This window comes from Manis pentadactyla, chromosome 14 (assembly GCF_030020395.1).
Source record: "Manis pentadactyla isolate mManPen7 chromosome 14, mManPen7.hap1, whole genome shotgun sequence".
In the NCBI taxonomy this organism is placed as follows: domain Eukaryota; kingdom Metazoa; phylum Chordata; class Mammalia; order Pholidota; family Manidae; genus Manis; species Manis pentadactyla.
Window position 1 is genome coordinate 79,056,364 of NC_080032.1, and position 20,002 is coordinate 79,076,365.

Sequence of the window (20,002 nt, forward strand, 5' to 3'; positions counted from 1 at the left end):
TTGTTCATTATTAAATTTGCAGAAGCTATCCCTGTCTCGTATATACAAAGTATTCAATAAATATTTCATGAAGGAATGCAGAAACATTTTACTGTTGCTTTAAAAATCTGTTCTTTCAAGTGCCATTCAGAAATTTCTATTACTAACTGCAAATATTGACAATTCACCACCAATAATAACAGCTAATATGTATTCAGTGCTTACTTTCCTAGTTCTAATTCTAAGTATATTATTTATATTCAATTACTTAATAGCCACAATCTTTTTTTTACATAAGAGGAAAACTAGATTCAGAAATGTTAACAAATTAGCTCCATATCATACAGCTAGAGAAATATGTAGCCAGGACCTGTACACAGGCATCTGACTCTAGAGCTGTGCTGTAAACCACCTCTCAAGAAGGTCAAATCATTAAATTTTCCATTTGAAGAGAACTGGAAAATGTTGGTAACAAAAAAGATGTCCATTCCATAATCTCTTTTTTTCTGTATCTTAACATATGTTCATTAAAAAGTAGAGTGGTAGAGTTAAAATGGAAAACAATAGCCTATAGTTGCCTCTTTTTTCACAATTTCAAAATATTTTAGAAATGTTACAAAAATTCTTTGTGATTTTCAAACAGTGAGAAGGGGGAATGAGGCATGAGGAAGAGTTGTTGTAACTGAGGAGACTGACTTCCAGAATTTTTCATAAAGAACAAACATTGCAATTTAGAATATGAATTCCAACCTAACAAAATTTTCCAGTGCTATGCTATTACACAGTCTTTGCAATCAATATTTTTAGATTATTACCTGCAAAAATTTTGGTATTTGTGGCCATCTTCAGAGTAGACTTTATGGACAAATTGTGATGGTTTTCCTGCATTAAGGAAGCCCTAGTTTCTCAACTAGTATCAAACAGCTCTCTGTAAAATAAATCCCTGTGATTCTGACAGCTTTCTGATCACAGATTAGATCTCTTAAAACAAACCAGTAATAATAATAATAATAATAATAATAAAAGTCTCCATGAATTCAGTAGACCAAAATTTGTACTTGGTAGGCAAGTACTCTAACAAATCTACTTATAATCTTAAGTGACTGAGAAAAGGACAATGTTCTACTAACTGTCTTAAAACCTGCATCTAACTTGAATCATAAGAAAGCAATCAGACAAATCCAGATTGTGACACAGTATATGAAACAAGTGGTTGGACTCTTCAAAATCGCTCATGTCACTGTCAAGACAAAAAGGTAGAGGCTACAATTCATAACTAAAGGAGAGCTTGAGAGACATGAGAGGTAAATACAATAGCTGATGCGTGACTCGATCTTCCATTGTAAGAGAAAAAAAGCTATAAAAGGCATTACTGGGACTATTAGAAATGTGTATATGGGCTATATCAAATGCTAATACTTTATTAATGTTACTTTCTTCGATGTGCTAACATTATTGTGGTCAACGAGGAGAATATTCTGGTTCTATCTGTTAGCTGGCAACTTATTTGCAAATGAACCAGAAAGGAAAAAAAGAGAAAGAGAAAGCTAAGGGGCCATATAATAAACAGTAAAACCTGCTGAAAAGTATATGGATACTTACTGTACTATTCTTTCAACTTTTCTATAGATTTGGACGTTTTGGAAATAAAAGGGGAAGGGAAGTATAAAGAAGAGTTCTGTATCTGAATAACTGTGACATTTTTTAGATGGTCAGTCATTTTTCAGTTGTAGCTAATGCACTCCAAAATCTGGCCTTACAAGCAATATTTGCCATTGTGATAAGTGCCTAAATGTTGCATTAAAGAGCAATTCTAAAATAATTACGCTCAAACCCAAACTATCAGTTCTGGCTATGCTTTAGTTTGCCAATGGAAAATAGTGGTACTTTTTAATGATATTTTCCTATTGACAAAGTGATGTTATGAATTGTCTTTTTTATCCTTTACTTACTCTATCCTGCATTCACTTCTCCCTTTCCATGGCTTTATTCATACTGATGTATATTTTCATCTAGCTGAACAAGTTATTCACATACTAAGTATTCACTAAGCATTTTTAAATGAATAAATCAAGATGGGAATGTTTCTGTGTACATCACTCTAAATGCAGATATGCTCTTAAATCATATGAAAGCATACAAAACTGTCTGTTAATTTAATTCATTTAGTTAATTTGGGATGACCTTTAAAGTTAAGTCAACCCACAAGGGCCAATGAGATGCTGTATTGCTCAAAATCTGCAGAAACAACACATTTACCAGAGTGGACAATTCCTTATAGACGGCCCTAACATGCTTCAGATGAAGATAACCCCGGCTATGTTGTCCTATTCTGTACCCGAAGGTCTCAATGGGATGCTCTTCAGGTTCTTGAGCTGATCCAGAAATGCTTCCTGAGGAAAAGTCTTGCTTTGTCTCTATTCTCTATGCACTCCTAAACTAGAGTCATTTTAAGGACAGAGGTGGGAGTGCCCTCAATCTAGGCAAGAATACAACTCAGTCAAGAACTGATTGTTCCTCATCTCTTAGCAACAGACTGGATGTAACAACTGTTATTTAAAGGAGATAGTTTAAGGGACATGTTAGCCTTTTCTTAGATCTCTGCCAGTATCCTTTCACCAGGAAATCTACATACCTGGCAAACATTAGTTTAGCTACTTATAGAAGTGCCTCCCTTCACTAAGTTAGTTATCATTCAATATTCTTTCTCTTATCTGGTCTCTACTAAAAATGGTAATGTGAAGAAATGCCTTATGAATTTTCTAAAATACTTCTACTGAATACAACTTAAAGAATCATAAATTACTCCCTCACACATCAGGGCCTCCCAAAATAAATGTACTTATTGATACAGTGGTAAGCTTTCTTTTTCATTAAATAAGAAAATGATAACCATTAACCTCATTTTGACTGTCAGGTTACACAGCGTTATTCTTAACCAAGGTTTCTGGAGTAATTCTGTTCTCTTATTTTATCTATCTATTTATGCATGTGTATACATAAACATATAGAATTTTATAATATATGTATATATTGTACTTTAATATAACATAAATGTCTTATATATGTTTAATATGTAAAATATAAGGTGTACCAGTACATTCATATTTTTATTTTAAATATTTTAAATCCTTTTAGGAAGACATGGATGTTCTTAATAAATCCTGTACAAACCATTGGCTTCAATATTTTTACTAAGTACTTGATATTTACATATCAGTTTTCACTCCCATATTATTTGCCAAATTTTGTGAAACACTCTTGGAATTCTTTCTACATGATTAAAATCTGCTCAAAGAGATAATAATATACATTTCTTGAGCATACCAAGTCACATATGCTTTCTTATTTAAGCAGTAAGATAACTTAAAAGAAAGGAATTACAATAGTCCTCATTTCACATATGAACAAAGTATGGCATGGAGAGCTTATGTAACTTGCAAAAATCACAGAGCTAATGAGTGGTGGAGTTACAGAATAAATTTAACAATTTGACTCCAAAGCCCACCCATAGCTGCAGCTCCATGAACTCTCCTAGTAAGGTATCAGGAAATCAAAGTACCAGAAGCCTCAGCCATACCTACATAAGGAAAAAAAACACTTAAAAGATAAAGACTTAAAAGACAGATCCATGGATCAGTTTAAACCAATATTAACATATATTATTTCATTGTAAATATTAAAAATCCAGTGGTTCACCTCCATTCTCAAATGCCTTATTGTTCTCAGGAACCTGCAGTCTTGTCACCAGTCACAGTATTTTATCATCCCTGATTGAGTTTTCTACTCAAAATCACCAACACCTCTGCCTGCCAACCAATAAAATCAGTAAATCATGCCTAAAAGTCAGATCAAAGGGTTGATATCATATGAATTATGTTCTTATTTACCAGTTCATCACAAAGTTTTCTCTATTAATATCACCATATAAGATGTGAACACCGACAGATTTAAAAATTACAATACTATAAAGAGTCTGCTGCCCTCTAAGACAGCAAAAACTCATCAGATAAACTTTCTGAGCTGAAACACTGCCTGTCCGTAGAGATAGTATTTCTATAGGTAGTCTGCTGTAAAGGACTTATGCAAGAGATATTTGAGAAATTTTACATAGTTACACTTCTCACAGTCAGGAGTTTCCACCTATAATGTACACTGGAAATTGGTATTTCCTGAAAACAGTTCCAAGTTGCCTTTACCAGAAAAACCCTTTATATAACTGTCCACATATTTGGCTAGCCACCATCTAGCATATCACTTTGGGCCATAAATGAATGAATTCATTCAGAGAGGAGAAAGCAGACGTTTATAACACAATCTTTATATGCTATTTACTTAAAGAGTGTCTACAACTAAAATAATGCCTGGCATAGTAGGTATTCGAAATACATTTATTGAATGAATGAAGTCATTTCTGCCACTAAAGTAAATAACAGATTTGTAAAGTTCTGGAAGTTCTTTATTGTCTGGATCAATACTACAGTGTGATGGCTCAGACTGAAGTCTTTGGAGCTGGAGAGTTTGGGTTCGTATCTGAGGTCTGCCACTTATTACTTGTGAGCAACTAGGCAACTCTGTTTCATGTTCTTCATCTGTGAAATGGGGATAACACGTAAGATTCTTGTGAGGCTAAGTCTAGCATATAAGTGCATACTGAATGCTGGTGCTATCTTTGTCTCTAACTCTGTCTCTCTACGTGAAAAGAGAGTTAGGATCACATCCTGTGGGTCACTTTTGCAAGCTGTGTGTAGTTATGAGCTAGGATGCAAAAGGGGAAAACAGTCCTACCCAACCACAAACTTCTTTAAGCCCAATGGAGAAATTATAGATACACATTGTGGCATTTCAGAAGTAAATGTAATTGCCCCTTTAAACATATAATCTCTAAAATAATTCATATAAGTCTTAAACAAATATCTTCCTTTCCATTTTAACTCCATGGAAGTTGGGGGAAACTGACAGTATTCATTGGATAAATGATATAAATGTCTGTGCAAGTCAGTGTGACTCCTGGGGCCTTTTAAAAAGTGACAAAATTTCACCATATTGTAGAAGAAAGCTAAATTAAAAAACTTCAGTTAATAAAAACTTAAATCTTTCTGACTCATTGCTACCCTACTGAGCAATGAACTACTAGAATCTAGACACAGATAGAAGTTTTAATTTTCTTTTTACAGAAAAAGAATAAAACAGCACTATCCAACAGAAATATAATATGAGCCACAAACATAAGCCACACATGTAATTTGAAATTTTCTAGTTGCCACGTTAAAATGTAGAAAGGAACAGGTGAAAATGACTTTAAGAACATATTTTACTTAAGCCTATTTATCCAAATATTATCATTCAACACATGATCAATATTTTCAGAACTCTTAGCAAGATATATTGACTCTTATCTTTCAAATAGTGCCTTCAAACTCCAGTGTTCATTTTGTACTTACAGCACATGTAGTCTATGTGCTCAGGGATACCACACTGGAAAGCATACAGAGGGATTCCGAGACCATTTCCTCATATTTTTTTACTAAATCACATACTTCTTCCTCAAGAGGTAAAAGGTCTATTTCTTTGGTAATTCATATAACCTAGACTTTATTATTCAAATAAATAAACTAACACCTTCTAATAGCTCAAACGTCCTGATACTGAAAAATACAAACTATACTTCACCTAATGAAAATAAAACAGGTCAAATTACTTAGTCAGAAATTTATTTTTTACTTACAATGTGCTGAGTAACTAGTCTATAACAACTCCCACGCACTCCTCTACAAATGTAAAAAGTGTCTAGTATATAATGTTTGCCAATTTCTTCCATTGAGGATTTCTCTCATACCTTTAAAGTAAATGAAATGGGTCAAATAATTAGATTTTGCCTATAGTTTACTATCTACAGCATGATTTTCCCTTACCGAATCACTGATGAAACAGCACCAATCTGACTTAATACTATAAATTCAGAACAAATGGGAAAGCATTAAATTCAGAAGTGCTTCTGGACCATTAACTTCCATGCTGATTTGACATGCACCATAGTATTCAGGCAACAGACACAGGAATATAACCTATTCCTAAAACAAACAGTATTTTATCCCATAACCATCTGGGGTTCTCATCCTAAGAGCCACTTGCGTAGTGTTGTCTGGTGTACTTTAATATCTGGAGGTATAGCACTAACGTCTACTTTATTAGTGAAACTCATTTTGCTAGGAGAGGAAGACTGACATAGAAGAGATTATAGAGGGAACAAAATTTTGGCTGAGGCCCTTGTTTTCAGTACTTAGCTGAAGAAAATCATTGGTTATATATGCTTTCAAAACCCTATGGTTGTTCAAAGGTACCAATAAAAGCGATGCCATTCATAATGTGGACAGTGCTCGCTTTCATATATTGCCTATAGTTGCAAACTTAAGTGCCAAGCAGATGGTTGAAATCTGTTTTGTATAAAATGTACGCTTTTTTTTTCCCCCAACTGTGTTCTTTGTATTCATATTCAGCCTAGGTTTTAGCCATCAAAACACTGGCACTATGTCGATCATTAGCAGCATTTTAGACAACTGGCAACTAAGGTATTCACTGTTCTCCACAAAATGTTCAGCTAATATTTCCCAGATGTATAATTAAAGGCAAAAGATCATCTTCTTAAATTGGTATCAGCACTTCGGATGGCTTCTGGTTTTCAACAGATTATATCAATGGAAAACAATTTTATATAAAAAATAAGGGCTCTGTTTCTTGGATGTTTTGGTTTGCTTGTTATCCAGCTACCCATAAAAAGCAATCTATAAATTTCCCCAAGCTTCACCTGCAGTTAAGTAACTAATGCAAAACCTCTCATGTTATTTTTACTGAATATGAAATCTGTGGTGTACTGTATTTGTACAGACACAATTCTTCAAGTTACTTAATTTTTTCTAATTTTCAAAATAATTGTACAACTAATAGTTTAAAAAACAGAGTGCTGTGAACATTTTTACCTTATCAGAATATCACTCGGTTTTGTTGTCCAAATAATGTGTTATACAAAATGATTTGTTTGTATGATTATATACAAAGAAATGAATTTTAATTTGCATAGGTTAAAGCATAGGAATATGTTACATCAGCAAATTCATTATTTAAATACTGGATATACTGAGACTTGCAAAAACAACTTTTAGTATATCAGATTTCCTGGACATAAAATGGGAAGAATGTGTTTTTAAGATGCTTCATTATATGCAATAAGCAGTCAGAGGAAACTATAGTTATACTGCTGCTATTTAGGTACAAGTTACTTGGGATCAATAATCATAAGTGAATTTAAAATAACTATAGCTGTGTTAACTAAAAAAAATTTTGAAATATGTCAAAAATTTCTAACAGGTATTTTATTTGCTAAATATATGTTATCAAATAAAAATATACAATTTTTAATGAGTGCTGATCATTTTACATTTGTCGAAAATTAAACCTAGTTTTCAAAGTTTGAATTCAGGGGTTTGGATTCAGAGATATCCAAATATTTTTATAAATGTTCATAATTTAAGATGAGTCATTAGCATCAGGGGATAAATAATTTTATACTCATTTTAAAGCCATTTCATAGATGCATGGCTAAAGCCCAAAGAATTTGAGACTTATACTCACAAAGTTTTAATTCTTGATTTAGAAACTGTAGGAACATATGCCAATTTTGTATATCACTAAATGCTAGATTATAAAATATATTAGCAGTAAGTTGCCCAACTGGATGATTTCCAGATTTTTTTCTTTTATTTAACAGTAGGGTATTTGCACATTTCCCTTTGGTCCTAGTTCTAAATGTAGTTCTGATTCAATTAGGTTCTTTTTTATTTGATTTCTCTGTCTTTTTACAACCTTTACATCGATACCAGGAGAATAAGAGAATAACACCCATTCTTTATTCCTAGATTAGAGTAGCAGGCATAGAATAAAAAATTCTACGTCATAATCATTAAGCAAATAATTAATGTTAACATATAGCAATTCCTATGTTATCCCAGATATATGAATCTATATTTAAAATTTACAACTAATTTGTGCAAGGGCTTCATGATACCATAATCATATTTCAACATATAGATAATACAGAAGGTCCTCGGATATAAAGTCAGATTACATTGCTGATGGTATAATGACATTTTTTTCAAACACTGTGCTAAAAAAGCATGCAATCTGCAGAATGTAAGATATACCAATATGAGAAGTTTGTCCTCCTAGATAATATAGCTTTTTTTAGTGCTTCTTTCATTTGTTGTTCCTCTATTCCTTGCTTCATAGGGTTTAATACTCTTTTCTTGAAAGTGCCAGCAATCAGCTAATGCATATTAGCTGGCAGGCCTGAGGTTAATGCTAATAGTTGCCTAATTTATTTTGAGAACCACTTAAAATCTTTCTTTGGACTACCTGTTTATAATAATAGTCCATCACTTTCCAGCCCACTATTATAGTTATTCATATAAAGATATATATTGTCCTTAGCCTCCGTGTTATCTTCAAGCTCTACTATCTAAAATCTTTTTTTATTTTATGTTTTCCTTATAAATGTTCAGCTCTTTTATGCAAAAATGTCATTCTAATGCTTTTCCTATTGCACCATAGTGCTTGTTCAGTAACCTGTAGGTTGTTTATCTTTAATAATACTTGTCATAGTTGAAGATGGACATTCAATGCACCTGAGAGTTTTAAACACATAGAATACGAATCTTATCTTTTCAAACACTCGTCTTCAAAATAGTTCACAGCAAATTTGAGCACTTAATCCTAAATAAGAAGTCTACGTAGTATTCATATTTAAAACTCCTAAACCAGTTACTTGTTCATGCACAATGCCACTCAATGGACATGTAAACTGAGAAGTGACTGCACAGTAGGGAAATGCTGGCGCTATGAGATATTCTGTCTCCCAATAGCTACATCCATGCCAGAATTCTGACCACTAGACTAAGGAGATAGGGATCTTGCAACTGCAGTTCCAAGTGATGAAATTTTAAAGTGGAGAGATTTTAGAAAGATGCAAGCCATCTCTGTGCTTTACAGATGCGTACACTAAGACCCCAAAGTTTTTTCAAGCTGTAGGGAGGAACTAGAACTTGAGATCTTATACCCAAGCTAATAACACTTTCTATTATTTTACACTTCACAAAAAGATCAGTAAAGATACTGACAAATGTAAATTTTTACCAAAGGAGAGGAAACTATTCTCTGCTTAGGAGAAATACTCAAAATCTAGAAAAAAAACTGTCCATTGGATATGTATGCCTTGGGCATCTAACAACATTCTCATCTCAACCTGAAATCTCAAATATCACCAAACTTACTCAAGCATACCTTTCTTTATTTATCTAACTCCTTGAATTCAAATTTTCCATGAAATATGTACCACAATATCACCTTCAGATTTTTAAAGCTGGAATACTACTCTGCGTCCCTATAGCTCACATCATAGGATTCTGTACTATAAATGAGAAAGTGGGAATGCATCTTGTATTTCTATGAAATATTTCTTCCTTTCAAGATTTTCTCTCCAAACCTACAGCTTCACTGGATTTGGAAAGATTTACTCAAAATCAATTTATTGAAAATCCAATTACCCTATAAGTGAAAAAGTTTCTCCTGAAACTTTTGTATATATATAAAACTACATTCCCCAAAACAAATTATTCACATAACTGTCGGTGACTCCCAATTATCTTTTAATTTACTTATAAAAGTCTATGTATTCTGCCCTTTACATTAATTCCTTAAATTGCTATCAGAATCTTTAGGATATGCTTTCCTTTCTCCAGAAAAATGCTTTTAAAGCATTAAATATTCCTTAACCATCTATAAGTCAAATTAGACCAATTTTATTTTTCCAGTAATGCTAACATTTCTAGAACAATTACACTAACATGTTTCTATCCCATAATCCTTAGGGCTCTAAAAACAATGCCTCTTCCTCTGTTTTCCAAATTCTAGCTATGTTTAGGACTGGAGGGAAACAGGAGTTCTTGCCTCAGAAATAACATTTATTGTTATCTTTTTCTGTTCCTAGGTGTTCTGCTTGATCAACGGTACTTTGAATATTACATAAAAGCTTTCTTCACATCCTGATGCTACTATGGTGAGATGACAATCTGAATGTGATATTGTATTGTGAGTTATCACTCGTTCAAGGTCAAAGTGGAATTAGTGAATGAATCAGAAATTGAATAGTTTGGTCCCAGTTCATTCTTTTCTCTGCTAAAGAATAAGAACACTATACATTGCCCAAATAAATCTTCAAAACAGATCCCTTTTATTGTAGACAAAGAGGAAGAAAAGAAATATCCATGTTAATTTTATTTGACATCTTCCTGAAAACTCTTTTCAAACATATGATGAAACTCAACAGCAAATAAAAAAAGAGGGGGGGGTACAAAACAAAGGGACATCAGAAAAGGAGCAGAAAGTCTTTGGACTTTGTAAATTATTGCTCAACAAATTCTGACTCAGGTAAATGACCCAAAGAAAGAATTACAGGCAAAAAAGGAATACCTAACCTCCAGAATTAGAATAAAAATGTTTTGGAACTTTGTTACACAACCTATATTAAGGATGAACAATTAATAGTATAAAAAAGTGTCTCTTTTTTTCATTTTGTGTTCTCTTGTGTGAAGGTGTATTGCTTGTTTTCAATAAACATAAAACTGTTTAAAATGGCAAGTCAATAGATCTCCAACCAGTTCTCAACCTACCATCATGACATCTTCATCCTAAAATAATGTAAGTGCAGAAAACAAAACTAAAATCAGTGCTAAAGTGAACCATTTACTTTAAAGTAAGCTTTAATTAAACTTAAAGTTTTAAAGTAAGTTTTGATTAAAATGCACCAAGAAAACACCATTTGGGCCTGTGTCTTCTTTTACTATTGGATTAAAAAACTATCAATAGGCAAAGCAAATTAACCTTTTCCCGCCTTTTCTCAGTAATGTCCCTAAGCCCGAAAGGAGAAAACACTTCGTTTATGAAATTGCTGGTCAGTGTCCCAACTGATCTAACTCCCTCAAACTGCTAATATAGAAATCTTACAAGGTTTGAGATTGCCTTTTTTTGGCCCTATGCAGTGAATTTCATTTCTTCCTAATACAGCTATTCTCTCTGATTCTTAGGTTTCGATGTGACAGAAATAATCCAGATTGGTCAGGGAGGCACATTTGCATAGGACATGATGAAACCCTATGCATCTTCCATAATGATAAAGCTAATCATTTTTAAGAAAGATCAGATCTTCTGGTTTTTTTTAACATTTGCTAAAAAACACCACATTCTTTCAAAGATGTGAAAAGCAGAAATAGAAACACTGTTACATATGAAAGTTTCAATGGGTTTGCTGCCAGCAGTTTTTCTTTATAGTGTTCCTCTTACCTACAGTATGTGTTGGCACTGGCAGGTAGCCCTAATTCGTCAGTAGCCAAATTATTTTTGTCCCCGAAGTACGAGAAATCTCCATAGCACATGAATGAGACATGGTTTACTCGTTTACACACATCTTTATAACTCTAAGAAACCAAACCTCATTCACAAATGCTTTCATTTCAGCAAGGAGAAGGGCTACAGAACACCAGAGATACCTACTTTAAAGTCCTGGTCCCCATTCTCCATGAGAAAACAAGGCGAAAAAATATCTTGTTAGCTTCAATAAAGAACTTTGGTCCTTCATGGCAAGAGCAATAAACAGCTTCCTGTTCACCAAACTCCACATCGCATTTAAGTCAAAATATTTCAGTGCAAGGCATTAAGAATTAACAGCATTTAGTAATAAACCTAAATGTCTCCAGATAAAAAACCCATCACGACAGCATAGTGAGTTTCACAAACCCAGCATCCTCATACTGCATGATCACCAGCTACATTCGTATCCTGCTGCACTACCTTCACTAAGTTACAGAGAAAAATCGGAAGAAGAAATAAGCAACACTTTGAAATAAACATGTAACCCAAGTGATGATTCAGCCATAGGAAGAAAAAAACAAAATCTCTTTATTCTAAGGCAAGACAAAAGTCAATGTACTAGCCAAATGACTGAAATGTTACTTAGAAGAGATCTGAAACACAATGAACTGAATTTGGGTCTGATTTCAAATGTCTATGAACATCTACAAAGCTTTTGTTTTTAATTTTCCTCCTGTCAGCTTTATGGGTAAAAAGCCCTTAAACTACCTCGTAACAGATTAATTACTTTCAAGCTGGGTGACAAAAGGGCATAATGACCAGAAAACGATACAAAAGGAAACAGAAAAAGCATGTTAACAAGTTTATCAACAAACCTGAGTAATTCTCATAAAGTACGGATTAAGGTTCAATGGTTCCAAACTGGCAGCATTCAAGTTGGGTTCATATTTGGGTTTTTTGTTTTGTTTGTTTTTTTAAACCACCTGTCCGAAAACGACATTGTTTATGCTAATTATCTTTGTTTATGCCACAATTCTGTTTGTTTACTCCATTCTTTTAAAATGCCATATCCTTATAAACAGTTCTCACCAGAATTCTTCTAAATCTTGTTTCGGTCTGGTCCTTCTCGGCAGCCCACTGAGAAGAATGCGGCTCTACAATGAAGGCTCAAGAGCTGAGAACCACTTTGAGCCTCCGCCTCCTCAGGCCGGCAAAGGCAGGGAGCAGGGCTCCCGGGCTCCAAGGGAAAAGGCTACTGAAGGTGTAGCAATGCAACAATCCCTATTGGACAAGCAGATCCATACGCCACAGTTGTCTCTAGAGGAGATGTCTGAACTCTCAACTAGGAAGGGAAGCGAACAGATAATGCTGAAGGGAAGGGAGTGCAGCTTCCAAATTGCAGGAGAAAACCACAGAAGTCAGGAAGGATTAAAAAGGTCTTCTCCTGAACTATTATCAGTTCCTGATTAAAATGAAGGATTAGGAGGTATTCTCCGAAAGACAGTCCAGATGAACACTGTTCTTTTAAGCAAAACAGTATCAGTCTTTGACATTTTTCTTGTCTAACAACATCATCTGATCATGGTCATCCATACGACATCCAAATTTATATTTAATAGAAATCATGATGCTATCAAACAATGAAAAAGAAAGGACAGAATGGACGATGCAAGGAAGCATTTGCTATGTTTTAGTCTATCCCTTGTTAGACAAATTGTTTCCATGAAACAGGTTTTGGTTAAACCTTTGAACATCTTTTTCTCTGACTGCCATCGGAGTCAGAAGCCTGACATACTGAACTCCATGTGAGTCAGTACAAGAGAAATATCTAGATTGTTTTATTTCTCATGCTGTTAACCGCATTGAAATTATAAATGAATAACATCATGGAGGAAAACAAAAATCTATCGGTTATATTTATTTAACGAATCTATAAAAAGGGAGGTGTTCAACCTATATAATGCACATCTGCATTATACATACACTCATTGGGTGGCTGGAGAAGTGATAGTGGGAAGAACAGACAATAAAAATGAGACTTTATGCATGAACATCATTTTGCTTTTTAAATGCATTTATGAATGCAATCCATTTGAAAGAGCTGCTAACTCTATGGAGAAGTAATGGCTAAAGTATTAGAACAGGTTTTAATTGTCTCTCAGGTAGGATGCATATACAGATTTTAGTTGAAAGCTTCCTACAAATAGGTAAATACTTTATCATATGTTTATTACGTTTGAGAAACATAAGATAGAAAAAGAACATACTAATGCATGAAGGGATCCTAACATTCACACATTTCTTTATCTATCGACCTGTAAAACACTGAGCCGTACACAATGACACCTGACATGCAACCCTTAGTTGTTCTTGGTAATCAGTCAGGTCTGCTAAATCTTCAGGACTGTACTCGAGTGTGAGTGTGACAGAAGGGTCGTTTGTCCACTGCTTCATGCAAGCCGCATTCCAAAATAATGTCTTAGGTCAGTTAACTTGCAAATTATTCAGATGGTTAATTAAAATCTACAATCAGTTGTAGGCACCCTTGCCTCTGTAAAGTCGTAGTAAATAAAAAACAAATAAAATGACAAAGACAGATATCAGAACATCCTGAAAACAGAGTATCAAACTTAGAGGTGACAATGTGAACAGACAGCTTTCCTCTGATTCACACCTAGAAGTTACCTGCTAACTTGAGGGTACTTATCACTCATGAACATGATAGCTAAAAAAAAAAAAAGTTTCTAATAAAGCTGAATAAATCTGGGTAATAAATATTTTATTACTGTGGCAAACTTTTAGGTAATTAAGGTAACACTAATGTCAAATATTCTTGCAGTCCACTGATAGTAATTTTCATGATAATTTTACAAATTAGTTTTTCACAGGAGCTGGTGTATATTTCTTTCTTCAGAAAAACACTTAAAAGTGTCCTAAGGTGAAAATCTTATTTCCTTCGTCAATATGACCACAAATGAATTTGATGGAGTAGAAAGTAAATAAGAAGTTAAATTTTTATTGTAGGTTCATTCATGTAATGTTCCCTTCAACATGTAGAAAATAGGCAGCCTGTTGTCTGCACCCGTTTTGAAAGAAGCAAATAGGTGACACTATAGGCTTAATTTGCTTCGTCCCACTACCTTCAATCCCAACTTTTTTTTTCTTTCTACACCATTGTCAGAACTGTCTTCTTAAGCAATCACCTTACACTTGCTTTTTAATTAAGTCTCTAACATAAAGCACTTAGAAAGCCTAACAAGTAGCTTAGTCATAAAGCTATTACATTACAATCAAATAGGATAAATATAAAGGAAAGATATAAACACTTTGATAGTATCAAAATTGTTTCTCATTCATCAGAAACAAATTAATAGTGACATTTTAGGCAAATATTTGAAATAGTTTTCTTTCTTCGAATAGGCTAACTAGATGGTACTCTGAAAGGGAAAATCTTAAGTAACAGTTTTTTTATTATTTACTTTCAGGTAAATATATAAATTCATTCTTCTTTAAAAAATTTTTAATTCAAGTGTCCATTCTAATGATGCTATCACTAACATTTAGATCATGTTTCCAGGGAAGTTTCCTCCAAATACGACATAAAAGACTTTGCTTACAAATAATTCCTTAGAACACACTTTGCTTATTTACCTCCTACCTGAGAAACGTTTCTCATTAATCATAATCAGTTATGAGAGGAATGCTTGAAAATAAAAATAACATATTTCAACTTCTTTATGTTTTTGAATCCCTGTTCGGTATGCTCTACCTCCAGAATTTTTTTTAACATATAATGAAATTGCTACTGCCTCTGAATTATTACACTACTGCTTACTAGTCTGACAGTACTGACCATGTTTATTTCTGGGGCTGATAATACAGATAGAACAAATCTAAATCCAAATTTTGATCCTGATATTTAAGTTCTGAATATTTCTTTAAGTTCCAAATAATCTACAGGTTGGAAGGAATAATAAGGGATGGACACAACTCTACCAATGAAGTTAGTAAAAAAGATCACATAAAACTTTCAAAATACATGAACCCAAGCAACTTATTTATCTTGCCTAGAGGCAAGTTCTCTATTTCATACAGAAATTTAAATGTCTTCTTTACAGATTTCCCACTAAGTTTTTGTGAATAACTCTTCTAGAGCAGGTGAACAAATATAATTAAAATTAGCAGTCAATAGAAATGAGCTGCTTACTCAGTGAAAGTTGCAAATAGTTGAAAAGGCAAAAAAAATGCTGACTATAGATGATAGTGTAGTTATAGCATGTATATCTCCTTTTGAGAATAGAAATATTCAATACTGAGTCTGCATGATATACTCTTTGTGGGTGACTACAGATACACTCACCCGTACAAATTCAATGTAAACAAATAGTAATGATTTACTGAGATTTTTGTATGTGTTACCAATTACAACCACAGGGGAAATTAGTCAGAAATTGTATACTGCATGACAGTTTCCAAAATTATTTTAGCACTAACATTTCCAAATATGCTGTCTGTACTAACAATTCTATTGATTATCACTTTAATTAAATAGCCAGTTAGAAAAGCATGCCTCTGTGTGACCAAAAAAAAGAGAAATTCTCACCAGGAGGAAAAGAGAATATTAAGAAATCTCAACATCAGAACAGAAAAGGGAAAAGTTTAGTTTAAAAAGAGATCATTGAAAAAATACAAATAAAGTTCACAGCAGGAACCTTTCCCTGTATAGAGAAATAGGCTACAGCCTGTTAATATGTAACTACCATTTTATAAGAACAGTCTTTTAACAGACTACAGATCAGACTCAGCTTTTTATTTTCAAAAAGTGTAGAGTTATAGAATGTTATATAAATGCTACTCTGTGCATGCTAGAAAACTTACTACGGTATATTAACAAACTGCTACATTAAGCAATAGTGTGTTCCAATATAAATAACTTCAATACCTACATATGAGATAGGTTGTATTTGCAAACAAAACCTAACTATTTTAAAGAGTTGATATATAGAACTAAGAAAAAATTAATGCAAAACTGTTAAGAAAGCTCAAACATTCCCTGGAATTATCTAGTGAGGATGTTCTATAATTAAGAAGAAGAAAAAAGCAGAGAAAGAAGAATATGAAGATGCAGAAGAAAAAGAAGGAGGGGGAGAAAGAGGGAGGGGAAGAGGAGGAGAAGGAGAAAAATAGTAATAGTCAACGGAAGGAAAAAGACAGTATTAAAGTATGTATGTTGGCTATTTTACTTTCTGCCCTGATGTGATGTTGGCTTTTCTAACATGTGACCACATTTAAGTGTTATTTTATTCTCAATACCCTTCTTCTCTTCCATCGCTTCGCTTCTAGAATGTTTTAATCTTTGTCCTTTCTTTTTTCGTCTTTTCATATCAAATTCAGTCGTTTGAGCGATGAACAGCTTGACTTAGCATATTTTTAACCAGCTGGTCTAGCACCTAGCTTGCATTGCATAGTCAGATACAACAAATGTTTATACAGAAGGTAGCTTTCATGAAAATGAAAAAAAAAAAGCCTGGGTATCATGCATCCTAGCTTTTTTTAGCTTTTTTTTTTAAATTCACCATACAGAATACAAAGTTTGAATTCTTTTTAATGGCAAACAAAATTCTATTTATAGTCCCAAAAAATGAACTTATGCTGGGATAAGAACTCAAATTTTAAAATTGCAATGTGTACTTATAGGAACACAGAGGGCTAAAATTCTTTCAAAGCTCTGCTTTACTTGACATCAAATAGGAACTACTTAATCACATATACACATATACTTCTCATAGCAAAAGGGAAAACCAGAGTAAATCAAAATGCAGTTTAAGACAGCTAGTGCAAAAAGTGGCCAGCAAAACTTAGAAAGGGATCATCACCATTTCTTTTTTTTTTTTTTTGACATTTCAAGAATATTCTACCAATAGGTTGTTGGGATGTTAAATTTCATTTTTAAAAGCATTAATCTGCTCTCTTATATCAACAAAAGGTCATGTGCTTTGCTCAGGAGCTTCCAAAGTTTTACGGAAGGATCACATAGGAACTTACAGCCTCTGTTTTAACCACCACTAAAACCCTTCTGTCACCCCAGAAATCACAAGACAGAGATGTTGAAAAATAATAACACTGCACAAAAGCACTTAAAAAGGTGTAGAAGGGGGGAAGAATATCAGTGAAGGAGGAAAGTAAGAGAGTGAGTGAGAAAGAGAAAATCAGTGGGTGGAGGAGAGAGAGAGAGAGAGAGATGCTTAACGTTCATCTAATTTCCTGTTATAGGACGCAACCTAAAAACACTAGCAGAAATCCCAGAGACTTTGCCAGCCAGTTCAGTTCGGTCCGGGCAATCACAACAAAAAGCGGCTAACCAGACTGCAGAAGCACTCGCTAAACGCTCTGCTAACAAACGCGTTTCGGGGGAGCATCTTCCAATTGATTCGGAGACTACTGTAAAATGGGAGAGTTGTACTTCAATATATTAGGGGGGAAAACTACTCACCTTTCAAACTCCTGAGGTAAATCAGGGTCAGTAAGCATGCTGGAAAAGCACAATTTCCCTTTGTCACAGCGGCCACCTATGATCGTCTCCAACTGAACCTGTCAAGTGAGTCCAAACCTTCTAAACCAATTGATTTCCCCTCTCTCTCTCCTCTCCTCTCTCTCAGTCTCTGTCTCCCTCTCTCCTTCCCTCTCTCCCTCCCTCCCTCCCTCCCTCCCGCTCCCCCCCACCCTCCTCTCCCTCTCCTAGGACTCCTTGACCAGTCTCTTAAAGGGGTAGCGCACTTCCAGCAGCGGGGTCTGGCTGCTCCCCCCTCCGCGGAGCCGCGCGCTCGGGCTGCAGGGCACTCGCCAACCTCAGGGCGCCCGTCCTTTCCTTTTCATTCTCTCCCCTAGACATCCCCGAATGTGAGAAGTCAACCCATTTAACACGTCTCCCATACTCTCCTCTAAATAATAACTCACACGCGCGCGCACACACACACGCACGCACACACACACACACACACACACACACGCCACACAGTACGATTTTTAAAAATGCACTTGCTGCTGATTAAAAGAGAAATCTGTATGATAACAGAACCTCGAGTAAACTGCACCTATTAACTAATTAAGCAAAAAGATTAAACGTTAGTAATAGCATTTTTATACAAAAATTGTTATTCTTTCTCACCCCTTTCTAGACTGTCCGTGCGCACACGGAAACACACACGCACGCGCACACACACACACACACTCACACACACTCCACACACAACAATCAGGCATTGTTCTGAGGGAAGAAAAGCAACTTTGACAGATTGAAATATAGCAGAGGCCCCTTCAAGGAAACCTGTAAACAACTTGTCACTCACTCTGTCGGTCTCACTGTTAGCTCGTGCTTTCCGCAAAGTGGTGCGAACGTCCTGGCAACCCAACCAAAGTTTCCTCAGCTCCAAACTCCATAAAACACGAAGCGCGAGGTGGAGGGGAAGAGGTGTCCACATGCCAAAACAACACACACGCACAAGGGAACAAAAACCCAACCCAAAGCAAAAAATGCGAACAAAAAGATGGGATCGAGGAACTGTCCTGGTCGGGATGACCGGGGAGCTGAGGGGTGCGACACGCTCCCCTGGCCGTGGATCCCTTTAATTTCCTCTCCTAGGCAGTCACAGATAACCAGGTGGACAAACTATGGCTTTAGAGATCCTAAGCTGGCTGGCAAGGCACAGCCTCCATAGCAGTTCCAATTATCTAGATAAAAATCTGGCAGGCAAGGAAGGTAATCAGGTAATGTACCTTTGACATGAAATGACAGAGGCACATACACAGAGAGAGAGAGAGACACTTACACAGACACGCATGCAGAGACGGCGGCTGCCCCGCGCACGGCAGCATCTGGTCAGGGAGTAAGCCCACACTCACCAACACGAGATAGTGTGCATTCTTCACACACACACACACACACACACACACACACACACACACACACACACACACACACACACACTCAGTCACTCACACATGCTCTCCGCTCCTACTGGGAGGGTTCATTCTGCACAAAAGGCTACATTACAGAGCCCGCCCCAATAAGGGAAAGAGAGAAAAAAAAGCCTTCCATTGTTGAGAGGGCAGGTCAGTTGATTAGATTTTCTGTGGAGAATTCCACGAGGAAATTCCCTTCAAAGCCGAAGTGATTAACTGGGGGCTATTCTGGAAATGGAGCAGACAATGGCTCAATAGTCCACACAGCCAATGTCCAGGCTGGCACTGAACTCACTTTAAAAAAAAAATAAAAGCCAGACTCCCTGTTCTTTTCCACACATTCCCCCCCAACCCCCTCCACTCCTTCCAACTTCCCCTCCCAATTCCTTTTATTTTGCAGCTGGACAACATTAAGGGCCTTTAAAACCACAAGGGTTGACCCCACAGCAGTTTGATTAGGGTCCCACTTTTTTTTTCTGGCGACAGGCAGACAGTAAGTTTACTTTTTTAGACATACATAATGAGACACCATACATATATTTCAGATAACAAAATCAATTATTCCCCTTCTCATATTAATAGATGTAGTCTTCATTCAAAGCTTATACATTTTTTTGACAAAGTTATAACTTAATAATGA

At 35.2% G+C, this 20,002-nt stretch overlaps 1 protein-coding gene across 18 annotated transcripts in view; it reads right to left on the reverse strand.

The window, feature by feature from the left end:
• SOX5 (SRY-box transcription factor 5) overlaps positions 1-20,002 on the reverse strand; it is a 931,123-nt gene that overhangs the window by 368,773 nt on the left and 542,348 nt on the right. For 2 of the 18 annotated variants that reach the window (XM_036889466.2, XM_036889465.2), the window contains exon 1: positions 17,894-18,075. The exons of 15 other annotated variants lie outside the window; for them this stretch is intronic. In XM_036889466.2, the coding sequence (XP_036745361.2) occupies positions 17,894-17,931 (38 nt within the window). In that variant the 5' untranslated portion in view covers positions 17,932-18,075. Of the gene's footprint in view, positions 1-17,893; positions 18,076-18,749; positions 19,652-20,002 lie in introns of those variants that run through there. One more of the 18 variants, XM_057491902.1, reaches the window with a different exon arrangement.